At 39.2% G+C, this 24,478-nt stretch overlaps 1 protein-coding gene across 2 annotated transcripts in view; it reads left to right on the top strand.

Annotated features, from left to right (window-relative positions):
* Positions 1–24,478, top strand: part of RABGAP1 (RAB GTPase activating protein 1) — a 74,421-nt gene that overhangs the window by 13,728 nt on the left and 36,215 nt on the right. For both annotated transcript variants that reach the window (XM_009648826.2, XM_035888581.1), the window contains exons 4-13: positions 153–357; positions 992–1,166; positions 1,518–1,675; positions 5,201–5,311; positions 6,418–6,484; positions 7,977–8,079; positions 10,233–10,402; positions 13,150–13,324; positions 15,097–15,190; positions 18,113–18,263. In XM_009648826.2, coding sequence (XP_009647121.1) covers positions 153–357; positions 992–1,166; positions 1,518–1,675; positions 5,201–5,311; positions 6,418–6,484; positions 7,977–8,079; positions 10,233–10,402; positions 13,150–13,324; positions 15,097–15,190; positions 18,113–18,263 — 1,409 coding nt within the window. The remainder of the gene's footprint in view (positions 1–152; positions 358–991; positions 1,167–1,517; positions 1,676–5,200; positions 5,312–6,417; positions 6,485–7,976; positions 8,080–10,232; positions 10,403–13,149; positions 13,325–15,096; positions 15,191–18,112; positions 18,264–24,478) is intronic.

Genomic DNA, 24,478 nt, shown 5'->3' with positions numbered 1-24,478 from the left:
TTCAGGCAGGGTTTTCCTGTAGCATTTTGGCCTGACCTGACTTTCTGTAATGTGTTTCTCGGTCGCTTTTGTCAGTGATGAGTCAATCTCTGATAATCTACTTCCGTATGCCTTGTCTTGCTTCTTATGTTCAACTTTGTGTCTCACCCTAGACTGCGAGGATTTGAGCCCTTTTACACCTATGACGGACGAGGACAGTGTGGTGTTCAGCAAGCTCACCTACTTAGGCTGTGCATCTGTGAACGCTCCCCGGAGTGAAGTGGAAGCCCTCAGAATGATGTCCATCTTACGAAGCCAGTGCCAGATTTCTTTAGATGTGACTCTGTCAGTGCCTAATGTCTCTGAAGGAACAGTGAGGTATGAAGCTCACTCAGTTGTACTCTGCGACTGTGTGCATTTAATCTTAATTCCTTTTAGCAAAGGAAACGGGCTACCAGTTTACCTGGGAGGAGACATGAGCAACTTGGGATTTCGTTTAGTGGAAAAAGTGGGTTTTAAAGAATTCTGAGCAAAGCGATGCTTTGAATTTGTTTACCAAAGACATTTTATGTCCAAGGATCAGTATGAAATATTACAATGATCCAAGGTGTCCCCAAAGCCATAGTGGGAGTGGTTATTGCTGAACACTTTGGAAATAGCCTGGAAATTACTTAGTTTGTAGGGCTGGAAGATGGCTGATACATGAGGCTTGACAGGGATGAGGCTGTCCACTGCTGCATATTAATGTAGCTGTTTGAAGCCTAAGCCCTGAAAACTATGGGGAAATAATTGGTGGAAATGTCTGTTGCATTGTACTTTTTTAATGCTGTTCAATTTAACTGTAATTATTCTGGTCAAGCTTTGCAGTAAATGACAGTCAGGAGCTGTTTCTTTGTGATGTACTTTCTCCAGTATCTATGAAATTGTTAAGGCTTGCAAGTTAATATCTGACTGAAAGAATTCTTGTAAAGGTGCAAGCTTTGTTTTTTTTTCTCTCTCTCTCTCTTAACAGACTTTTAGATCCTCAGACAAACACAGAAATAGCAAATTATCCAATCTATAAAATCCTTTTCTGTGTACGAGGGCATGATGGAACCCTTGAAAGTGATTGCTTTGCTTTCACTGAAAGCCACTACAATGCAGAACTCTTCAGGATTCATGTCTTCCGATGTGAAATCCAAGAGGCTGTAAGTTTAATCTTTTTGTCAAATGATAATTATGTACATGTAAACATTATTACTGAAATGAAACTGAAGTATTTCTGGCACTCCAGAAGTAATGTAATTCATCACTTTTGGCTTTTTTCTACCCCAGGTTGAGATAATTATAGAAACCTCAGATACAAAGTAAGAATGCACATTTAATAGTTTATCCATTTTAAGAAGTGTAGAAAACCAGTTAATTAGATGCTAAAACTGAATTATTTTTGTACAATTACTTCTCATTCTATTCTTTAAGGAAAATTCAGGTAGGTTTCAACTGCTGCATTCTGTATGTCTGTAGCTTTCTGATCTTTCTTTGGTGCTGTCTGCATGCAGGTGAGCCGAATACTGTACAGCTTTGCCACTGCCTTCCGTCGTTCTGCCAAACAAACTCCGCTCTCAGCCATTGCCACCCCACAGACTCCAGACAGTGATATTTTCACCTTCTCTGTGTCACTGGAAATCAAAGAAGATGATGGGAAAGGTTATTTCAGGTATAGATTCTTTTTTCCTGTGCATACAGCATCTGGTTCTGTTGGAAAGTGAGTGAATAGAAAGTGTGAGTCTGAGGTGGTCCCTAAATTCCCTTTTGAAAGTTTCCTGTTCTACTTTAAATGAATCCCAGACATAAACGTTTTGGGGAAGGAAAACAGTGATGACTCTCTGGGCTGTTTCATCTTAGTTGTTGAATGGAACCTGGTGCTACCTGCAAAGTGCTTTTTCTACTTTGTATTTTTCTTTTGTCTTTAAACCCTTTTCTGTGCAATGCAATTTTAAGTTGTATTCAGCTGAATTGCTGCTGAAGCTGAAAATGCCTCACTGGGACTGTGCTCTCATATCCAGAGTTGTGTGCAGTTTTGGCCAGGTTTTCAAAGGTGCAGAGGCTGTGTGAATACTGCAGGAGGCATAAGGGTGCATATTTTTAATAAAGTCTCATGAAAGAAGGCAGAGTAAATTAGAAACTCTGAAAAATTCAGTTTTTTAAATCATTCTGCTGATCCCCAAAAGAGAAGTTACTCTCCGGAGAAGTATTCAGCCAAATCTGTTTGTCACAAGACTCATTTACTTTTAATATCTAGTACAGGGCTATTGCTGCTTCATCAGCTTGATGATCAAGATCTCAGACTTGTTCCCACATTGCTATTGCAGAACTAAATAAAGGTGTAGTTGTCCATAATATGTTTTTTGTCTCCAGAGATCTGGCTCTGTACACAACCCAGTGTCAGAAAACAACCATACAATCATGAATTTGTGATCAACGAGTGCCTGGAAGTTAATACAATAATATTATTTAAAACCCTTTCTTAAATAGTTGTTTACTTACAGTCACGGGAAAGATGTTTGCATAGGGGGCAGAAATTAAATATATGGGAATATAAACCACTTTTCGTTTTAACTTTGGTCATTACATTTGCTTTTGCTCCATGAATGGGATAAATTCAGTTCAGTCTTAAATACATTGAACAGAGAGAATTCTCTAGGGAAGTTCGAGAGCAGAATGTAATAGAACAAATCATACCGGCTGGACTTTTTCCTCTGTACATGATAGTGCTTTGGTAGTTAGTGGAGTTGCATTGTTCAAGCTGAAATCTTCCAGTGCTGCCCAGGAAAGGTAGATTTCTTGAATGACGTTGCCTGTGTAGACATGCTGTTACTTTTATCCTAGTAAAAGAACAGCTTTCCTTATTTGCCCCTTGTGACTGCAACTTCTAGTTACATCATGCATTTTAAGAATATGAAGGATAAATCCTTCATCCATACCCATTTTCCTGTGATTTCTTAGGATTGATCTCAAATTAGTTATCAAAGATGATCAATATTAGTTCTCCTTGGTTTTGCTAAGACTTGTTTAATTCAAACACTCACCTGTTCTGATCTGTAAAGTGGTGTTTCTTTATCAGCATCAAAAAAGCTTTATGAACGAAGTTTGCTTCTGTTTCTAACTGCTTCTGTTTTCTGGCCGAGTCCTCATATTTTAAATTTTTTTTTTTTTTCCTGAACCAGGTGTTATTAGCAAGTGGTGGTGTAGGGTGAGAGTATTAGAGCAGCTTTTCACATTGTATGTGAAATGTATGTGAAAATGCTGTTTTCATGTTAAGTCTGATGGTGGATAACCTTGGTTTCTAAAAAGACCCTTTTTAGTTTATGCTAAAAAGTTGTTGTTTTTTTTTTCTGCTTAGCCTATACACAGTGCCCTTAGATGTCTTATGTAACCATTTATAGTGTTCTGTAATTGCTGAAGTGTCTTTATTTCAGTACAAGCATGTCTGCCAAATTCTCTGACTTGTTGAGCACATTGGCTCCTAGCCACAGCTTCAGAGATGTGTCTCTTCTCGGGTTTACATCCAGCTCAAGTTTTAGTTATTAAATAAATAAATAAATCCCATTTAATAATCCAGTATTTATTCAGCGCTCCAAAGGACTGCTCAAGCGTTGAAACTGAAAAATGGTTTAGCTCAGGGCCTGAGCCTGGAAGATACTAACAGTTCTTGGGCTTGGCTGCAGGAGCGGCCACTGGGGTGCACGGCAGGTGGAAGCACGGCTGCAGCTCACGGTAATGCGCCAGGTGAAGTCCCATCTTGCTGGCGTGGTACCAACGTAAGCATAGCCACAGCAGTGCAGGCAGCGTAAGCCAGACTAAGATTTGATGCTTACATGGTTTCCAGAAGTTGTGCTGCTAAGAGCTGTTTCATTCCTAGCCATCCCAGGTATGTCAGCATGGACTGCAGACTGAACTCAGCCTTTGCTGTGGAGATGTATCTAAAGATCTTTTCAGCCACAAAAATACGGTTCCGTTAGGGGTGGAGCAGGGCATTTGTTTACAAGCTATGTACCTACCCTATACAAGGTGAAGAAAAGTGGATTTTTGCCTCCAGCTAAGCAGAATCCTACCTACATTGGGCATACAGTGTAGGTTTTAGTTCAGATAGCAAGCTTTACCAGTTTGACACTAATCCTTGCATGACCCTTCGCGTGCAGACCCATACTCACCTGGAAGTTGAGAGAACGCTTTCCCCATACTCAGCCTCTCATCTCAATTTTTACTTGTCACCCTGCGTCACCAGTAGCGCATTTCTGTCATGATGGGGAAGTGAGGTCTGACTGCATGTACTGGCTCGAAGTATGTAAATCCATTGTCCTGGTCCTGGAGACAAAACTCCTGCTGTCAGTTAAAGGCAGTCTGCTGTTCCCTGGCCTGGGTAAGCACCTGCTGTCAGAAAATAAACCTGAATTTTAGAGGTGTTGAACTATGATTCTATGGGCGATACTCCACAGTCCCATTTTCCAACTCCTGGGGGTAACAATGCATAGTTTGAAAGTCTGAAATAAAATAAGGATTATTTTTATACCCAAAGGAAGAGTGAACGTGTGGTTGACTGAATAGTCAAAATCCAATAGTCTCAATTTGTCCAGTATTTACTGCAACTGTGCTGCTCAACAGGGAATATTGATGCTGAAACTTTAGCGTGTGTATTAGCATTGAAGTATAATGTTAGGTTTTTCCACCACAGCACGCTATCCCCTCTTTTTGCAGCATTTAGGAGAAGGTGCTGTGTAGAGGAAAAAATAAGGGAAATAATGTAAAGATTGGTGCACTCTGTTAGCTTGTTGGCTTATCGTGTGCCCCAGCAGCCCGCGGTTTCTTATAAGTAATTGCTTAACAGATAATACTTGGTGTTACATGGGGAATCAATATTTAGAAACTTTCTTGAAATGCTGCTGGAAGTCTCACAACACTAAGCCACGCAGTATAAAAACACAGTTTTTATTTTGAAAACTAAGTGTCCTTGGTTTTCACCCAGTGATGGTAAAATAACAACACCTAATTATGTTGCCACTTCTTTCATGTTACTGATTGCAGTGTGTGAGGAAGAAAGGTCTTGAGTGCTTTTGTGTAAGAAGCTGGCTCCACTAAGTGTCTGATGCTGTTTTTGATACACGCAAGGAATACAGATAAATGATGCTCTTGAGTTGTGTTTGTTGTTTTTTTTTTTTTCTCCTTTCTTGGTAAATCACAGTGCGGTTCCCAAAGACAAAGACAGGCAATGCTTTAAACTCCGCCAAGGAATTGATAAGAAGATAGTGATTTACGTCCAACAGACAACTAATAAAGAACTTGCTATTGAGAGGTAATTTCATTGATTTTTAAAATATTCTTTATCTGTTTGATGCTTTGTGTTCTTTCCTCTGAGGCAGCAGATTAGCAATTGTTCCATGAATACTCCATTTGTGTAGTTTAACGCCACACCTCTTTCTTGAGTGGGATTGTGCAGAAGATCAGGTTGGTTTGTTCAGTGCGTGTGTGGCAGGGGGCACAGTACAGGTGCAGTCAAATCTTGCACAGATCTGGTTGTGGAATCAGTGGTCGCATCCCCTCTAAATGCCCATTTCAAAATCTTTTTTAAAAAACATACTGCTTTTATTTTCAGGGGCCAGTTTGTCTTAAATGCTGAGGCTGTAGTCAGCGACTGAGTTACTTCATTTTGCTTTCCTTTCATCTCTGTTGCATGTGAGAATGTTGTTGTACATACACTTTGAATCTGCCACAATCTGGAATTCTAGCATATGAAGCATCTGCGTAGGGAATTTTCAGACTTCAAATCTTTCACTGCTTAGAAATAAACTAGCAGTTTTTGACTGCTGACAGAGTTTAGTGCTGCTCATACTGCAGAGAAAAGACATGGCTTCTGCCAGCCTTTGCAGTCTGAAATGGAATGCAAGACAGTGTGGTAAAGCAGAGGATGAAGTGGAATATACCTGTGTGGGCCAAAAGTCTTTGCGAAATGAAACCATGAAAGACGGGTCCTTGTACTTCATCTGATTCTTGTCTGTGTCAAAGGGTAAATTCCATGCAAATATGTCTCAAAAAAAAAAAATTAAGGGGAGAATAATGCAGGCTAAGTTGTTCTGCAGGATAGGGAACCCTTGTTAGCAGTATATGTTTTACACTGTTCTTGCAAACAAAGATAATTGAACAACTTTCCAGGCTACTGTAGGCAGGGTAAAATCGTATAGTAAATATCCTTATGAAATCTTGCTCGACATTTTTAATATTGGCTTGACGTTGTTCTGCTTGACGTGCTTGATGCTGCTTTCAAATGTCAAGTTTTGCTGATGTTTGTTATTGGATTCATGGGCTGCTTGTGATGTATGCCAGCGAATATTTAGATAAGGATGTTAATGGTTTATTAGTAAGTCTAATTTTTGCAGTTTAATTTCTTGCCTGGCTTTGCAGATGTTTTGGCCTTCTCCTTAGTCGTGGGAAAGATGTTCGGAGTGGTGACATGCACCTTTTGGATTTGGTAAGGATCTTTTATTAACAAAATTCAGTAATAATTTTGATTATGATTATGCATGGTCTCAGGATAAACAGAAAATATTTAGACGCTTATGTGCACTTGCTGATGGGGATTGAGGCTGTGGCTTATGCTGTTGAGGGTGCAGCTCTGGGCAGCTGGGTTGAATCCCTGCCTCTGCTACAGAGTTAGAGTATGACCTGATGCTTGGTCAAGGGAGTTGCCCAGTTTTCCAGTCAGTCATGATTGTTCTCAGTTAGGGGCTTGAAGTAAGAAATGTGGAATCTTATTTTCAGAAGGGCTGAATGTTAAAGAGCTGTGCTTTGAAACTTAAAAGTTTTACAGCATACTTATCAGTGTAAAAATTGAGGCCTAAGAGGCTTCAAATATAACACTGAGAATTAGCGGGCACTTTATGACTCACTTTTCCATCTATAAAATGATGATAGAGATCATCTGACTTCACAGATGTGTGTGTGAAAACAAACTTACTAGTATTTATGAAGTACATGCTTGTTACAGGAGTGAGTACCCAAAAAGGGCCAATACTACGTGAATAATTTTGCTTTTTGCCAGGCTTTGGATTGCCCAGAAAACAAAGATGGGGGGGAAGACAGACATGCTGAACACTAAAGATAAAATATTGACTTGGTTCTTAATAGCTGAATAAACATGTGTTTTGTGTGCTGAATAAAGCTGGATCTCAAGATGTTTTAAAAGTAAAATTTATTTTATAAAATAGCTACTTAGAATAAAAACACACCTGGTGTATTAAAACATCACAGTGAAGTAGAAGGTGTGTTAATGTGAAACACCTGCCAAGTTTACAAGTTCAGCAGCTTGTAAGAGGGTTCTGATTTAATTGTTTTCTTGTATTAGAGGCAATGAACTACATCCCCTCAGTTCCTGATTAAAACCTTAAATGTTTAAATGCTTTACCACTCAGGCAGCTGTCATTCAGAGATTGAATGATGCAAAATGAGGCCAGAATGACTGGATTGCCTTGGATTTTCCAGAACAACTTAAAAGCAGCTTGAAAAGGTGTTTCTTTTTTTGGTTTGTTTTTGAGTTGGTTTTTTTTTTTTTGAACAGCAACAAAAAAGCAAAGCCTTTGCATTTTGAAGTCCTGTCTTTCCAAGTACTTGGCTGTTATCTCGCCCACATCTCTGTGAGCTGAAAGCTGCTGTCAAATGGCCACCTCCAAAATGAGCTATTGGTCTTCAGGTCTCACTAGACAGATGTTCACACCACATGTATATATAACCATTAGTATTAATTGGCCCTTTTGCATTATCAGCAAGGAGACCAAAGATTGCATGGGAACTCTGCTCTTTTCTCCAGAGATGATCTCTGTTACAGGACTGTGCCACGTGGACTGCAGGTGCTTGCCCTTCTCTTGCCAGTGCAGTAGCTGTTTTACGGGGCTGAGACTTCATAATATAGAGTTTTCTTTAATTTAAATAAAAATACATAAACTTACCTTGTGTCTTGTTTCCAGGAGTCCATGGGTAAAAGTTCTGATGGGAAATCATACGTGATCACTGGGAGCTGGAATCAAAAATCTCCACACTTCCAATTTGTAAATGAAGAAACGCCAAAAGGTATGAACTTTGCTGGATGTTATCCCTAGCCAGGGGAAATGACTTACACAGTGGGCATTGGATCAATTCTCTTTTATTTTAAGATGAATCCCACAAAAAGACTTTCATAGTATGGGATATATTCTCAGAAAGTAGGATGCCAGATGAAACATAAAAATCTAAACAAAATAGAAGGCTAGAAGAAAACTCCTGTTTTCAGTAATAATACCTTGTAAGAATGACTGTATCCCAGTAGGAGACTGTATAGGTGTGGGGACGGGGTGCAGATGCTTTGCACACCACTGGAGCAAGAATCCCATTGAGAATTGCACTGAATGACTACTGCAGATTTAGTCTTTGCTTTAGTTTCTGTGGGCAATTCAGATTTTTCTGAATCCAAGTTTTTAATTAAAAAAGAAAAAAGATTCTTTTACCTATGAAAATGCAAGTAAAACACTCCCAAGTGTAATCTGAAAATAGCTGATGCTGCATTGCTCTCTTGAGTCCTGAAAGAGATCTGTCATTACTACTTTTACGATGTCAGCTGAATTATCATCTTTTCAATCTGCTGTCACAGTTGCATGCCAAAGATTGGGGAAGTTAATGGAAATGGACTGGGCAAAGTCATAAAAGTCAGCTGCTGGGTGCAGTCTGCTGCTAGATTGAATGCCGTCCTACCTAAAGGACACAATTTATCATTTAGTACCAGAAGAGATCTCATAGGTCGCTGAGTCCAGTTGCCCCCTTTTGGAGCATCAGACTGTATAGTCAATTTTCTGAATCTCACAGCCGGGAAGGTCTTAACTGCTGCCTTTAATATGGTGGGACTTGTCTAAGTAACTTCTAAAACCAAAAAACCAACTAAAATGTATTTAGGTTAGATGGCAAGAGATCTACACTGTGGAGTTAAGTATACAGATCCTTTATAATGTTTAATGAAGATTTTTGATACATTCCAGTGGAATTTGAAAAAGCAAAATTTTTGTTCTCTTTTAACAAGGTCATTTTCTTGGCCTGAAAACTGAAGTTCCCTTACTTTCTAGGGAATAGTGCGTAGTCACCCTATTTTCCTGTTTTGGAACTTCTAGGGTTTTGAGATGTTACATTAAGGGGAAAATTCTGCAAAAAAGTTTCTTTGTTATTTCAGGTTACTAGGAAAGAGGTTATGGAATATTTTGTTTGAAATACTTCTTTTAATACTATCACTTTGGTTTTTTTGACGGGGTGCAGATGCTTTGCACACCACTGGAGCAAGAATCCCATTGAGAATTGCACTGAATGACTACTGCAGATTTAGTCTTTGCTTTAGTTTCTGTGGGCAATTCAGATTTTTCTGAATCCAAGTTTTTAATTAAAAAAGAAAAAAGATTCTTTTACCTATGAAAATGCAAGTAAAACACTCCCAAGTGTAATCTGAAAATAGCTGATGCTGCATTGCTCTCTTGAGTCCTGAAAGAGATCTGTCATTACTACTTTTACGATGTCAGCTGAATTATCATCTTTTCAATCTGCTGTCACAGTTGCATGCCAAAGATTGGGGAAGTTAATGGAAATGGACTGGGCAAAGTCATAAAAGTCAGCTGCTGGGTGCAGTCTGCTGCTAGATTGAATGCCGTCCTACCTAAAGGACACAATTTATCATTTAGTACCAGAAGAGATCTCATAGGTCGCTGAGTCCAGTTGCCCCCTTTTGGAGCATCAGACTGTATAGTCAATTTTCTGAATCTCACAGCCGGGAAGGTCTTAACTGCTGCCTTTAATATGGTGGGACTTGTCTAAGTAACTTCTAAAACCAAAAAACCAACTAAAATGTATTTAGGTTAGATGGCAAGAGATCTACACTGTGGAGTTAAGTATACAGATCCTTTATAATGTTTAATGAAGATTTTTGATACATTCCAGTGGAATTTGAAAAAGCAAAATTTTTGTTCTCTTTTAACAAGGTCATTTTCTTGGCCTGAAAACTGAAGTTCCCTTACTTTCTAGGGAATAGTGCGTAGTCACCCTATTTTCCTGTTTTGGAACTTCTAGGGTTTTGAGATGTTACATTAAGGGGAAAATTGAATTCTGCAAAAAAGTTTCTTTGTTATTTCAGGTTACTAGGAAAGAGGTTATGGAATATTTTGTTTGAAATACTTCTTTTAATACTATCACTTTGGTTTTTTTCTCTCTAGATAAAGTATTGTTCATGACTACCGCTGTGGATTTGGTGATAACTGAGGTTCAGGAACCTGTTCGATTTATTTTGGAGACTAAAGTCAGAGTTTGTTCACCTAATGAGAGATTGTTCTGGCCCTTCAGCAAACGTAGCTCTACTGAAAATTTTTTCCTGAAGTTGAAACAGGTAACGCTTTAATAAATAAAGAAATAAACCCTACAGTTAATTAAGTTAATTTGGGATTTGGTAAGGTTGTTTTTCAAATGTAACTGTGGTACGGTCAATTACATTGTTTCGAGACTTGAGAGGGAGGTTTATGGTATAATGCTGAATAAATACAAATGCATTGGAGGTGAGGATGAATTGCAGTTATCAGTGCCTGTTGACAGATAAAAATTTCACTATGGTTGTTTCTCCCTATGATTGGTAAAACCTTTACTAATATAATGTTCATATTTCAACATTTTGCTCCTAAAGCAAAGAGGTACAACAAGTGCTCTTCAATTTTAGAAATGCCATCCTTCATTATGCTAATTGTTGCTGGCTATCTAAAGTTCCCATAAAAAGCTGGATGTCCTCATTTCAAAGCAAATTTTGATGGCTTTGATGAGGCTGCGAAGTTACACACACAGACTTACGGATTTTCCAGCCAAACCACAGAAATGAAAGGAACAGAGGTTTTATCTGCAAACTGCGGCCATGCTGAGTGTTATAGTAGAGTAAGTATGTAAAATCAAGGGATAAGGAAAAAAAAAAAGGCTTTAATATAACCCCGGTGACTTGCTATCTGGTATGTCACTAAATCGATTTTATCATACAAATCCAACACGTTTTTTTAGATGAGCAAACATCCACCTGAGATTAGGGAAAAAAAATTATTTTTGTGAAGGTCTATTTTTCCCCTTGTACATGGTTGGAAGCAGAGACTTCACATATACCCCAAGTTTTTCCCCAGGGAAGAAAAATCCAAGCAACCACAAAAAAATCCCTAGAACTTGTTAAAAACTTTTACTGTTTTTTCCAACTTACTTTTTTACCCGATCTACTAAAAAGGAAAGGATTATTTCTGTCCAAGGATATTCATAATAACAGTACAAGGTAATAACTTGGTCTCAAAATAAGGCTGGAAAGTTGAAGGTCCAAGTCGCTAAAGGACTTGAAGCTGCCATTCTCCTGGTTTAGAAATTATTATTCTGAAATGAAAGTCCTGTTTAAAGAAATGGAAATATATTGAAGCAAATAACAATGTGGATGTATGTGCTCTCTCAAGGTTTAATAATTCTGGGTGCAGCCCAAAAAAGAAAGGTTGGAGCCCTGATTTCTTGATAAGTGTTCTTTTTTAGAGATGCTCTGGATGAAATAAGAGGCTTTTCTTAGTTCTCTTTACACTTGTCTTAAAGTGTGAGTAACTAATGGCATCTTGGTAGTAATAACGAGGTTCACTAAGGATTCTTTTTCGTGTATGTCCTATTTTTTTTATATGAAATATGAATAAACATTTTGGAAATGTTCCTTCAAAATTTCCTTCAAAATTTAAGGTGGAAAAATTCTTCATGGATGAGATCAGTCTTTTTATTTAGGATATTTTTGAGGTGGAGCATGGAGATGTTGATCAGTTAAGGCTGTTGGGCTATAAATACTCTACAGCCTCCAAAAGGTGCCTTTTCTGTTTGGCAAAGGAAGCTTATCTTGCTTAGCTAATTCTGTATCTTTTGTCTTACCATATTCACAGGCATTGTGGCTTTTCTTAGCTAATTCTCTTTTTTTCCACAGGCACCGTCAGGTTATCCAACTTCCAGTGTTTACTAATGGAAGATTTCAAAATTCATAGTGGAAGCAACAAATATAGAATGTACTGCCTGATAAGCCTGGAAGGGAAACCTGTTTCTATGGAGCCATGATTAGCCTATTAAAAATACAGCTGTGTAGAATTGGCTTATCTTACATTGGCAGTGTTTCTTTATTTGGAAATGGTGAAAGCAGAGGGATTTTATTTGCTCAGATTACATTTAGTGATTTAGTCATTTTTAGTTTTGATGCATTTCTCTTCATTTTTAATACTCCACAGGATAATTGAGCACTGGGAGCTTAGTGTAGAGTATAATTATAAATCTTATTTCCTTCTTTTCTTCACCTTTCCTTTTTCTACTCTCTATTTTTATTCATTTGTGGAGAAAAAAAAAGTTCTAAATCCTTAGACTGTATTAAAATTTTAGAACCACTTCACAAAGAAAAAATCTTCCTTTAAAGGAAAGGAAGGTATCAAAGAATTGAAAATTAAAGAGAAGACAAAGCCACATAATAGACTTTCAGACTCAACAGTTTGTGTCCTTATAGCGATGTATACATAGATCTATGACTTGGAAGCATCACTAAAGACAATTGCTATGGTGGGAAAATAAATACGAACAATTTTTATTAAAACTCTCCTTTTGCCACTATCCACATGCCCAGAAAGTTAAAGAAAGAAATTAGACATAATTTTAAAGGTTTACTTTTAATTTTCTGCTAATCTTTAAATAAAGGCAGAGTTGCTTCGTATTCAGGAACCTTCCTCTCTTAGACCGCTTGTTGGACAGATGCATTTACAGCTTGAAAAATCAGTGCATTTGTGTCCAGTCCATTTATGGTTGAAAAGATGAGCTACCTGTGCATGGCAGACCTGAGCGACACTGGAGCTCTATCTGTAATAGATCCTAACGCCTTCTGGGTGCAGTGTGCTTACGGCTTGTCGTAGGGCAGTAGGGAGAGAAACACTTGCAGGCCTGCACGATGCATTAAGTGTGCTGCAGGGATTGAGCATTCCTCACTGTAGAATGCGATAAAAATTGTTTCTCAGCTCTCCTGTTCCACAAAGAGAAGGTAGAGCCTTATGAAGTAATCTGGGTATTCGCGTAGCTTTCCTCAGTAAAATGAAACTTCTTGTTCCCTAGATAAAGCAAAAGGACAGAAAGAATAACTCGGACACGTTATATGAAGTTGTGTGCCTAGAAAGTGAATCGGAAAGGGAGCGAAGAAAAACTACAGCAAGCCCCTCTCTTCGTCTGCCGCAGTCTGGGTCACAGGGCTCGATGATACCTTCTCCTCCAGAGGATGATGAAGAGGAAGGTAAGAAGTGGACTGTGTGCTTTGTATAATTTGAAAGAAGGGGCAGTTGGTAAATAACATAGTTATGAAACATGTCAAATACTTTCCCGTCAGAATCTGGCCTACTGATTATTTTTTTTTTTATATCACACACATACACCCCCCCTTGCATTAACACTGTGGGTATTCAATAACCAGTACCCCCACATTCCTGGATCAGCCTCTCCCTTGTCTGACACTTCTGTGTCTATGCTTTTCTCAGCCCAGGCCTCATGAAGCCTCCAGTGTGATATATTTGGAACAATGTGAAAAGAGGCTGCTAAAAATTTGGGATTATCATGTAGCTTCTGCCCCTCCCTGAGCAGCTGTGAACAGATTCAAGAGTAAAAATGAGAAGCTGATATTATTTGGAAATATAAGCAAGCAGCATGTTTTAGTGAAGAGGCGAGTATAGACATCTGTAACACATAAAACTATACCAGGACCTGCCCAGCTTGAAACTTAATACATTTTCAAGATCTTTTTTCTGCTTTTTGAAAATGCTCTTAAACGAAAATATGGACTAGTTCTGAGTATATAAACATCTGGCCTTACAGCTCTGAGCTGAAATGTAGATGACTTGAATTTCTGCTTTTTCACTTTCTCTGCTGGCCTTCTATGCAGCCTTGTGTGAATTGTTTCACTTCTGTGCTTTAATTTCCCTTTCTGGGGGGTGAGGGAGGAGGGGGAGAAGGTAGGTTTGAAAACTAACTCCTCTGCAAAGTGTTATTCGTTAGCAATCTCTAACCACTACGCTAAACCACAGTGGTACTCTCTTCCAGACCACGAGCAAATATTTATTTTGTTTACAGTTGATACGACTTGCAGCATTGTAAGAGTTAGCTGACAAGTTCAGGTGTCAGTTGAGGAAGCACAGGTTTAATGAAAAAGAATGTATTTCCTCAGTAATGCAAAGCCAATGCTGACTACTCTATCAGTGAAATCTAGGTTTTGCATATGATACTTCCTGTGAGTGTTTAAAAATATCTGGGAGTACATCAGTTAGTATTGGTTTCAAAAAGAATTACTGTGATTATGCTAATCTTCCCCCTCCACCGCATTTTTGAACACGTTTCATTCAAAAAGCTGTTTAATTTAAGCCAAGAAGTTATCAAAGAGAACTAGCTTTCAAAGTAAATTGCAAAACAGTAAAGTAAAATACCTTGTGGACTTTCCATGGATCTGTAGCAACATGGCAAGTCTGCAGTCACTCACTGGAACCACGATGATTTCATTGTCTTTTTTGCTTTTACAGTGTTGTTGCTTTTCACATACAGAAAGTTGTGCTATTTGAGAATTTTTGTAATCTTCCAAAAGTCTGGGGTAGAAAAATAGAATTACTTATGTGAAAAGAGGACCTCTGGAGGTCTCTGTGCCTCCCACTCACCATAAATCCATCCAGATAGATTGTTGAGGCCTTGTCCTTTTGTGTTTTGACCATCTCCAATGGTGAAGCTTCCACGGCCTCTCTGGGCCCTTGTATCATTTTGGCCGCCCTCAGGGTAAATTTTTTTCCTGATTTTTAACTAGAATTTCACGTGTTGCTGCTTCTCTTCTGTCTCTTGTCACATCGCTGAGCACCTCCGATAAGAGTCTACTCCTGCCTTCTCTGTGCTGAGCACACGAGCGCCACGTCCCCCAATGGGAAGTAGTTCTTGCCACACATTTACACAATTAGGAGAGCAATGTTTAAATCTGTAGAGGTGGAGTGTGAGGCTGTTGATCTCATAGCATCTCCTCTGTTCTGTTGGCAGACAATGATGAACCACTCTTAAGTGGTTCTGGAGATGTTTCCAAAGAGTGTGCAGAAAAAATTCTTGAGACGTGGGGAGAGCTGCTGTCCAAATGGTAAGTGGCAAAATCACATTCTGAAAATTATAATTCTGAATATTCTCAGTCTGTTTGCTCCTTCTGCTCAGAGTTTTTGTTATTTCCAGAAGCCAGTTGAGATGAGATTAGTATGGATTTAGTCCTTTTTCATCTCCACAACACCCCTTATTTTCTGACTTTTGTGTTTTCTAATTTCTTCAGAGGGTGTTCTAAGTATTTTCGAGTGCATGCTTTAAATACTGTATAGAAATTCACTTATGCTGTGTCTTTAGGTGGTTTTCTCTTAAAATGAGTATTTTACTTATCTGTGAGTTTCACTGGGATTTTGTTAAAGAAAAACCTAAACTAAGTAATATAAAGAAAATGCAGTGCTTCCTTTGCCTTTATTTTGCATAGATCACTTCCATTCCCCTTTGTAATTCTGTAGTTCACAGCCAATTTTTCCTGCAGCTGTCATATCTTAGTAACTGTAGCTTAAGAATATGGGAGATTTGTACTTGGATAGCGAAGATGCCTTTCCTCCCTTATCTAAAGGAAGATGGCTCTGGAGCTTGCCAAGAAGGAAGTACACGAGCTCTTCTGTTATTTTCCTAGAAAATGCCAATTTACAAGACGACTGTTTCTTGACAGTCAAGTTGCTAATGCAACACCTGTCCTCCTTTCATGAAAGATCTTTTATTCATCTTGAAGTAGCCTGAGCAGTTCTAAGAAAGCGATGCTGATTGCTGCAAAATTCAGGTTTGGGGTTTTTTTTCCCCCTCCCCACAAAGGGGGACGACAGGCACAACATCAGATTGAGCTCAAATATGCTGCGTTTTGACTCTGGCTTTAGTTGTTGCCTTCTGCTTCCTAATGTTACTGAGGAGCAGAGCAAGGGGAGTACCGCAAATCAAAGATCTGGACAGAATATTAGATCTAGGACAGCAGAGATTAGAATAAGCCATGCACTTTGGATGAGGAAAAGTATTGATGTGACCATTTAGCCAGGATTCTCTTTAAATTAAGGTCATAGCAATTTAGCATTATTTTTTATTTTCTGCAACTACTTAGTACTTATTTGAGTAAGTGCTTTTCCTTCCGGTTTGGTTTGCGCTAATATATTGTGCTAACTTGGTAGGAAAGCGGTCATATGAAATGGACACATTCGTAAGGAGGGGAAGGCTTTAGTAAAATGATCTATGATCCCTTTTCCCTCCCTCTCCTAGACTTGTAGAAACATCTTTAACAGATGAGCTCTATGCATCTGGTGCTGTGAGAAAGTTTCTACTTGAATTTTTTTTGTAATTCTTCCAAGGGTTCAAGGATAATTAAGCCACCTGACTCCCATTGAAAATGTTTTGGCAGCTCTAAGAGGATATGAAGTGCTTCTGTGCTAATGCTGGCAACATCTTTAATATGTGTTAAAGGGCTTTCCTTCTTAACTAAAAACGAGTATTTGGAAGTAATGATCCTTGAGCTTTTAATGTAAGAGGATTGAAAATCATAAAAATCAGAGTTCAGGTAGTTTCATGCTAGTTTTTTAGAATCCTGTAATTAGATTTGTATAGCAATTAAATATGCATTGGTATTTTGTGATTTTTAAATAGTATTTGGCTCGTATTTCGTAACTGCTGAGTCACACAATTTTCTCATTTCAAAATAGCTTGGAAGAATCTAGTAGTGTGTGGCTTTTAGTCTACAGCCTTACAGTTCATGGCTTTATTCATTGGAATTACAATTGTACTTATCCTGATCCAAGATTAAGGCAAAGCAGTTTTATAGGCCTTTACAAAGAATTTGGCTATTTTGTATAGAACAAGTATTTTATATAAATATTTATAGATTATAAAGGTATAATAAATGCTCTGTATCTATAGTCTATAGATATGAATGTATATAGATAGAAATGTAACTATTATATAAATATTATTTTTATTATAGTTGATTTTGTTCAAAGAAAGCAAAGTGAAGGACGACATTATGGTATTAGCTTCTGTTCAGTATATACTGATTTAAATGCATTGCTAGTCTCCAGATTACTGTGTTGGACCACAGTAGACTGGAGAAAAGCAACAGGGAGTCCCAGTCTGTGTAAAATTATCATCCACAGATCTGTTAGACTCTTAACAAACATGATTAAATACCAGTTTATAGTTAAGAAGATAATGTGATCAGTGCGATGTAAGTCCATGTTTTTGCCTGGCTTTGTCTATCAGTCCTCTTAATCATTGTACCTAGAAGTTTGGTTTTTTTAGTAACTGCAGAAAAAAAGTAATTTCTTTGATTTAAGGCCTCTGTCTTTTGGGGATTTTATGTATAAGCCACGAACGGACTGTTCAGCTTAACTTTCTGTAACTGCATAAATGACATGTGGGTTCAGTTTTTACAACTTCCAGTGCTGTAATTTATGAGCTGTCACCAGTCTCACTTGAAAAAACTGTTTAGATGGGACTAGCTTGTGCAGTGGAAGCTGCTTAAATGCATGGATGTAGTTAGATAACCACATGAGGGTGTTTTTACAGCTCTGTTTGCCTGCCTTCTCTCCCTCCCTCACCTGGAAGATTACCTGCCTGCTTGGGTCTAGGAAGTCTAGAGAGCAGTGTATGCTTCTGCAAAGTAATTCTCATTTTGGTGTAGTCTGAGCTTGTAATCTTACACAGTGTGGTATCTGTCCTCCAGTTCTACTTTTTGCCGGAGCGTTGTGGTTTGTTGAGTGTTTTATATATTTATATTATATTTAAATTTAATGGGAATCAAAGAAATATTTTGGGAATTGCTTCTCCAAATCGGGTTGGTTTTTTGGGTTTTTTTTCCTAACTTGAATTTCACTTACTCTGGCAACAGACGGACTGTCTTGAAATTCCTGCCATGTGACACGTTTGAAGTTACACATCAGTTGTTGCTCATGTACTCGTTTATTTGTATTTGGATAATAGTAACTATGCCTTCACCTGCACCCAGGCACCTCAATTTGAGTGTGAGGCCAAAGACGTTGTCAGCATTGGTGAGGAGTGGTGTCCCTGAGGCCCTACGAGGAGAAGTGTGGCAGTTGCTGGCAGGGTGTCATAACAACGATCACCTGGTGGAGAAGTACCGAATTCTCATCACAAAGGTAGAATGTTTTTTTTCATCTTTCTTCCCCCCATATCTTAAGGAATGGATACACAGAGACTTCCGAGTGTGTACCCTCTTGCTTAAAGGTTCATGAGTCTATCTGAATATAGTGTATCCACCAGTGAGTATAATGCAGTCCTCCCTCCCACAGAAAAACCTAACAGGCAGTGCTAGTCTTGGAGTGCTTTCTTTTTAGGAGTCCTGTTCTGAGCTAGTTGGTCAAAAATTAGTATTCTATTAATTGCTTTCATGATTAACGGAGGTTAGGAGAGCTCATTTCCTTTGCTTGTTTGGCTTTACTGACTGAAAGTGGAATTTTGCTGTATTGTCTTAACATTTATGCTAAAAATCCAACTTTAGTTAAAATTGCAGTCTCTTTTTGATAGAAAAAACAGAACACACTGGACACTTTTTCACTAGACAGCAGTTTTTTAGCTTCTCATCTTGAATGCTGACCGCAGTAACGTAGGAAAAAAAAAAACAAGAATCATATATACAGACATCATTTGGTGTTTCTCAAAGTTCTAGAGTAACAAATGGGTCACAAAATGAAATGTCACTTTCATATCCAGAAAACCGGTGTGTTAATTTGGATTTGACCATTATCTGTATAGATATATTGTATTTTACTGCTTTCATCAAACATCAAAGTCTGGAAGGTCTATATTAGAAATTATTAATGATACAGCTTCAGTACAAATATAACAGAAATTAATTATTCACCAGTGAAAAAAGCAAAACAACTGAATCAGCCTTTGTGCATCTATGTTCTGATGACACAGATTCGCAAGGAGCAATTAAAGATCTTATTCTGAGGGCAAGAGGGCTTCTGAAATTAAACTCGGTTTCTGCTGGAATCATGCAGGAAGGATCCTACGTGATTTGAATGAATCATGTTAGATTAGCTAAAAATGTTCTGCTATAAGTACTTTCACACACTTATTGAATATAGAAGAAACTTGATCTGAATTCCGTAGTATTGGTACATGCATTGTAGAGCTGTAACTTGGATTTTATGGTGAATAAATAATACAAATAATGTGGAGGTTGAGTGCTCTGTCAAGGAGTGTATCCCAGTTACCCTGTTGTGTTATTTTAATTGCCTTGTGAGCAGTTGATGGTGTCACTTGTTTCTCTGTTTTAGTGTTTTGGTATCAGAGAGGAAGAGATGATCTCTTTGTGGCACAGTTGGTGACGTGTACTGCTACTGTCTCTGTGAGCTCGAAAGGAATAGTGTAACGTTTCATTTTTAAATCTGTGAAACCTTTCCACTCATTTACATTTGGCAGAGACAAAGGAAATAACCTGGATCTAATGTGTTGGATGCATCTCTAGAGTCCAAGTAGAAGGGAGAGTAGGCTAATCCAGCCCTGTGTTCTGCAGCAACGAGACTGGCTATACCTGCAGCAGTCATTCAGCATGGAAACTAATTAAGGAATTAAACAATGAAAGAAAATGAGTACTGAATGACCATTTTCAGGCTCTGCTGTAATCATGTGAGGTCTGTAGTATGCTACCAGCGTGCTATAATAACCAGCTCGAGCAAATGAAAATGAAGTCTCCTTTAATCTGCAAGTGCCATATTAGACCATTGTTGAGGCTGTTTGCCTTACGGTGACTTAAAGGTAAATTGCAGGAAAATAGGCCGTGGTTGTTTCTGTAGCATGGACAAAGATTGATGCTTTGAGAGCAAAAGTGTCTGGTTGGTTCACAGTGGAACTGTGATTTCTTCAATCTGCGGGCAGTGTAAGGTTCTGAAAAAGGTTATCGGTGGCTGTGTAGAAGTACTAAAGATGCAAATAGTCAAAGAATGCAAAATGGTTTGGGAGACTGACGGGAACATGAATCCGGTACCCAGGAAGATAACATTTGGAGACCCGTTGTATGTGGTATATGCTAACAGTATAATAATGCTGGATTGCGCTTTGGCTTTCATTTTTTTATTTTCATGCCTTTTCTAGATTATTTGACAATTCTGTAGTTCTACTGTGACTAATTCTTACTGCTCTGAAAATAGCAGCTCCATTACAGTCAAGATGCAGCAATGCAAAGGAATAAATGTGTCTGGGGAAAAAATATATTAATTATGTGAAGGCAAGGGTCTCTTATAATATATTGCTTTACCACCCTTGTAATGCTTCGCCGTGTTTTGCGTGTCACTAATACAAATTCTTCTTTGGCAAGCGTGCAATTATTTGCATTACCATGCATTGAAAATGGTGTATCTGAGAATAACTGCTGTGGTGTAGTGCAGAAGCACAAGGAGTTGATGTAAAACCTTTGCTCTTCAATGCAAGTAGGAGATGCGGTAAGCCTGTTTGAGGGCTCCTAATCCAGTGCCCCTTCTCTCTTAATGTTGACCTCTATTCCTCTAGCTGCGTTTGATTTCTGGCAGGCTTTTCATGACCCCATGCGGCAGCACAGTCCCAAATTAATAAGGATCTGTGTTGACAGCTGCTTCAAAAGCTTCTGGCCTTTTTCAGGGATTTTTTTTTTTCCCTTGTGCACAGGGTGTTGGATGCAGGCGCCCCAGCGTTTCTTCTGGTGTTTGCTTTTCTGTGCAGTTCTGGCCCCCGGTGCTTGGTGCATCTGGTTTTTTTGCTTTCTTTTGCAAATTAACTGCTGCAAGGATAGGTTTTTGCTTATTGTTGATGTGTGGCTACTGAATGATTGAAAAGGAAATGTCTTCCGTTGTGTTCTACCAGTGAAGGCTGCGTCTAGGTCTCTTCTTGAATCTGACTTGTGCCTCAAGGTGTGTGCTTGTTGCTTTCTAGTCATCATGACAGTATTTATTAATTATTTGCTCCTTATTTCTTTGATATACGTTAGCTGGGGGTTTGTATTCTGTGCTTTTGTTGTTGCGGTAGCGTCTAGGTTTCACCATTGTGGTGCTTCCACAAATTACTTTTGAGAATTTGCACACCATCTGCGTGCAATAATAAAGCTTTTAGCAACTCCAGATTGCCATGCTCATGGTGGGGAGTGTGGATGAAAGCCAGCCCAATGAATTAAGGTCATGTCCCTACTGGGGACGGAAAGCAAACTCTAGGTAAAACAATCTAGATGATCCCTTTGAGAGGCATCTGTTCCTGGTAGGACTTTGGCAATCACGGTTGTGGCTGTTAATCTTCAGGCTTCCAGCCACTGAGGGGTAGAAGAAACACGGGGACTTGCTCCAGGCATTAATGGACACCTGCAGGAAAAATACTTTGTGTTTTTGGCAGTCACAGGTGGATGGAAAGTATTGTTGAGTAGGAAACTTGTAAAGCTAGCCACACAAGTTAAAAAAAAATAAAATCATGATACAAAGCAAAATAGATGATAACCACTTTTCAGACAAGGTTTTTAAGAAGGATTAATACAGCTACTGAATCTCTCAGATCAGTGCAGAAGTACTTCATAATACCAAAATTTTAAGAACCTGACATTTACAATATTGAGGAAAAAATAAAAGCTTTTGAATATAGGTCTGTGTGGGAGGAAATAATGTCAAAAGGAAAAAACCCATGAACTGTTGTATGGGATAAATACACTATATTAAGAAAATCGCAGTGTGAGAGGATGTCTTGTGGCACAAATTAAAAAAAAAAAAAATCAGTGGCAGGAGGAGCATCCTGGGATGTTACCCCAGGGTCACCATTTCTCGTAGAAATTCTAGGCCTGGTAAGAGATGAATTTGTTCCAGTTTTTCTTACAGTGGGCCTCTTGCTACCCACTTTCTCATCTTCCCACTTTTTTGTCTCTATGAGCAGAGGATTACAGTACACAAAAGTTCTACCAAATATAATCCTCTGTCTTGGTGCAAATGATACTGTTTTTTAATGAAGAAATAGATTAAAATGTCGCTACCTTTATTTGACTGAATGTGTTGCTTCATCAGTAGCATAAAATGTAACCGTACTTTAGCTGTGGGTGGCTAACATTTATTTTCCACTTGTATCACAATCACATTTCCATATGTTCATATAAATTAAGAAGAATACATTTCATTTTCAGGAGTACAAAGGGCCACGATTGTGTACGATCAACTGAAATTAAACCCAACGTCCGTCTGTGAATCATGCTGTGAGAAGTATGACGTAGTCTTGCTGTCAGTGTGCCTGAACCTCTGGATCCCGTGTTTGATTAGTTTTGATCACGTGGTGATAAAAGTTTAATTATCTTTTACAAGCAGGAGTTTTCCCAAGAGTTCTCGTTGTAACTTTGAATGATTTCTTGAATACCTTTTTAGTAGTTGTAGATGAGGTGGTATTGTGTCGCTGCATAGAGCAGGAGAACTCTCTACACCACCAAAGTATTTTCAGTCTCTCTCGGAGCTCGGCCGCCCGAGCCACATGTTCTACTGTCGCGTAGAAGCCGCTCGTCTCGGTAGGCTGGTTCTGCGCTTGACCAGAGGGCTGGGGTAGCAGGTAGGTTTATCTCCAGCCCAGTTACCTTCCAGTTGCGCTTTACACCCTTTGTTGGCCGCTTCCGTCTGGCTTCTGACGCAGGGGTGCTTGAGAGAATCAGCTTGAGAGATTGCTGGTTCGAGCTCGGCTGTGGTAGGCAATCGGGAGTAAGCTGGCATGAACTTCAAATAAAGTTATTCCTCTCGGCTTTGGAGAAACAATGGAATGCCAGTTAAAGGAAGAAACAGATCTGTCTCTCCTACAGAAATACCCATCAGCTGTATGGAGTGAAGCTTCTAATAAAAATCAAAACAGTGAGGAGTTTGTGATTTGGTGGGGCATCTTTTGTTCTGAAATTTCAGCAACCAGATGTTGTTTTGGCCAGTCTCACGATTTCCAGCGCTACCTTGTTTTTATATATCTGAGATATATTTAAAGTTCAGTGTATGTTGTTTTCTTAAGGATGTGTATGATGTGCCTATTCACGCCCAAGGATCCAGAAATACTGTTTGAATTGATTGGTATGTAAATCATTCTCTGCTTTGGAAAGATAGGAGATCATTTCTCCAGCAGTAATTCAATCATAGCTTGTTTTTTGTATAGCCACAATACCCTTGCCTAAATTTAATTCAAAGTTTGTGTCTCCTAGCTACAGTTGTAGTACTTCTGTTGCCATGAGTAGAAACGCCATAAATTACAACAAAAGTGAAGGACAATAGTAAAGGGATCTTTTCTGGGGTAAGGATAGGGCGGGAAAACCGAGTTTTTGTTTTCAGGCTTTTGCACAAGACTAAAAATCTGCCAAGTCCTGCTGTTGTCCAGCACAGATTTTTGACCAATACATGTGTATGGCAAAATACATTTTTTTTTTTTCTACTTACAGGTCAGCTAAAATCCCGAGCATTGCAGTGTGATTGCTTTGAGATCTATCCCCTTGGCTGCAAGTCATTTTCCGTTAGGTATCCCATGGAATAGTGAATGTTTAGCTTGGTTAACCAAAACCTTGGGTTTGTTGGTACCAGTTGAAGGCAGTGTGTGGACTCGGGCTTGCAAGGGTGCCAGTCTCACGCTTTGGTTTTTGACAAAAGGACCTTAATTGCTGACGAGCCTCACTCCAGTCTCTTACTGGTTTGATCAGTTCAAAGACCAATTCCCGTAGCGATGGGCCTGTCTTAAGCCTTGGCAGTGGAGCAGTCTGGTATCCAGGTTGGAGAATGAGCTTCTGCATACCACGGGAACGCGTTTGCCAGCATGTCAAGTGAGTAAAACGCTCTTGACGAACAACATACGAGCATCCTGTGATGATGTCTTTGCCTTGTACACAGTGAAGAGGTTTTTCTGGTTAACTGTGTGCGATGGTATTAGTTTATGGTGTGAATACAAGTTTAAGTGCTGTGTTGTGCATCTCTTGCGTGTCTGCTCTCTGCAATGCCATGGGGTTGTCTAGTTTGGTGTAGGTTGTCTCGGGGACTGTTGGGGACAGCGAAGCCTTTGGGTTTTGTGTATATGTATGCACGAGGTGCTTCCCTACCTGGAGCAACATCTGGGTTTCTGGTGGGACACAGTTCTCAGCTTTGCCCGTGGTGTCAGGTGTCTCCTAAGCAACGCAAACTGCACCTAGCAAAGACACGTTTATTCCAAGAATAAGCATTTCCCCAAAAAGGACTGGGCTGGAAAAGCCTTAAGTTAGGGCTGAACGTTGGAATTCGCGTCCCTGCTTTGGGCGGCCGTCATGTGCCGTGCGGAGGTGCTGAGGGGAGGAGCAGGGCTGTGCGGCGGGTGTCTGTCTGTCTGTCTGTCTGAGGGAGTGGGTGCGTGTCTGCCT

The sequence above is a fragment of the Egretta garzetta genome, unplaced genomic scaffold (genome assembly GCF_000687185.1).
Source record: "Egretta garzetta isolate BGI_Z169 unplaced genomic scaffold, ASM68718v1 scaffold211, whole genome shotgun sequence".
Lineage (NCBI taxonomy): Eukaryota > Metazoa > Chordata > Aves > Pelecaniformes > Ardeidae > Egretta > Egretta garzetta.
Note: the sequence above shows the minus strand (reverse complement) of the source record. Positions and strands in the feature narration are given on the sequence as shown.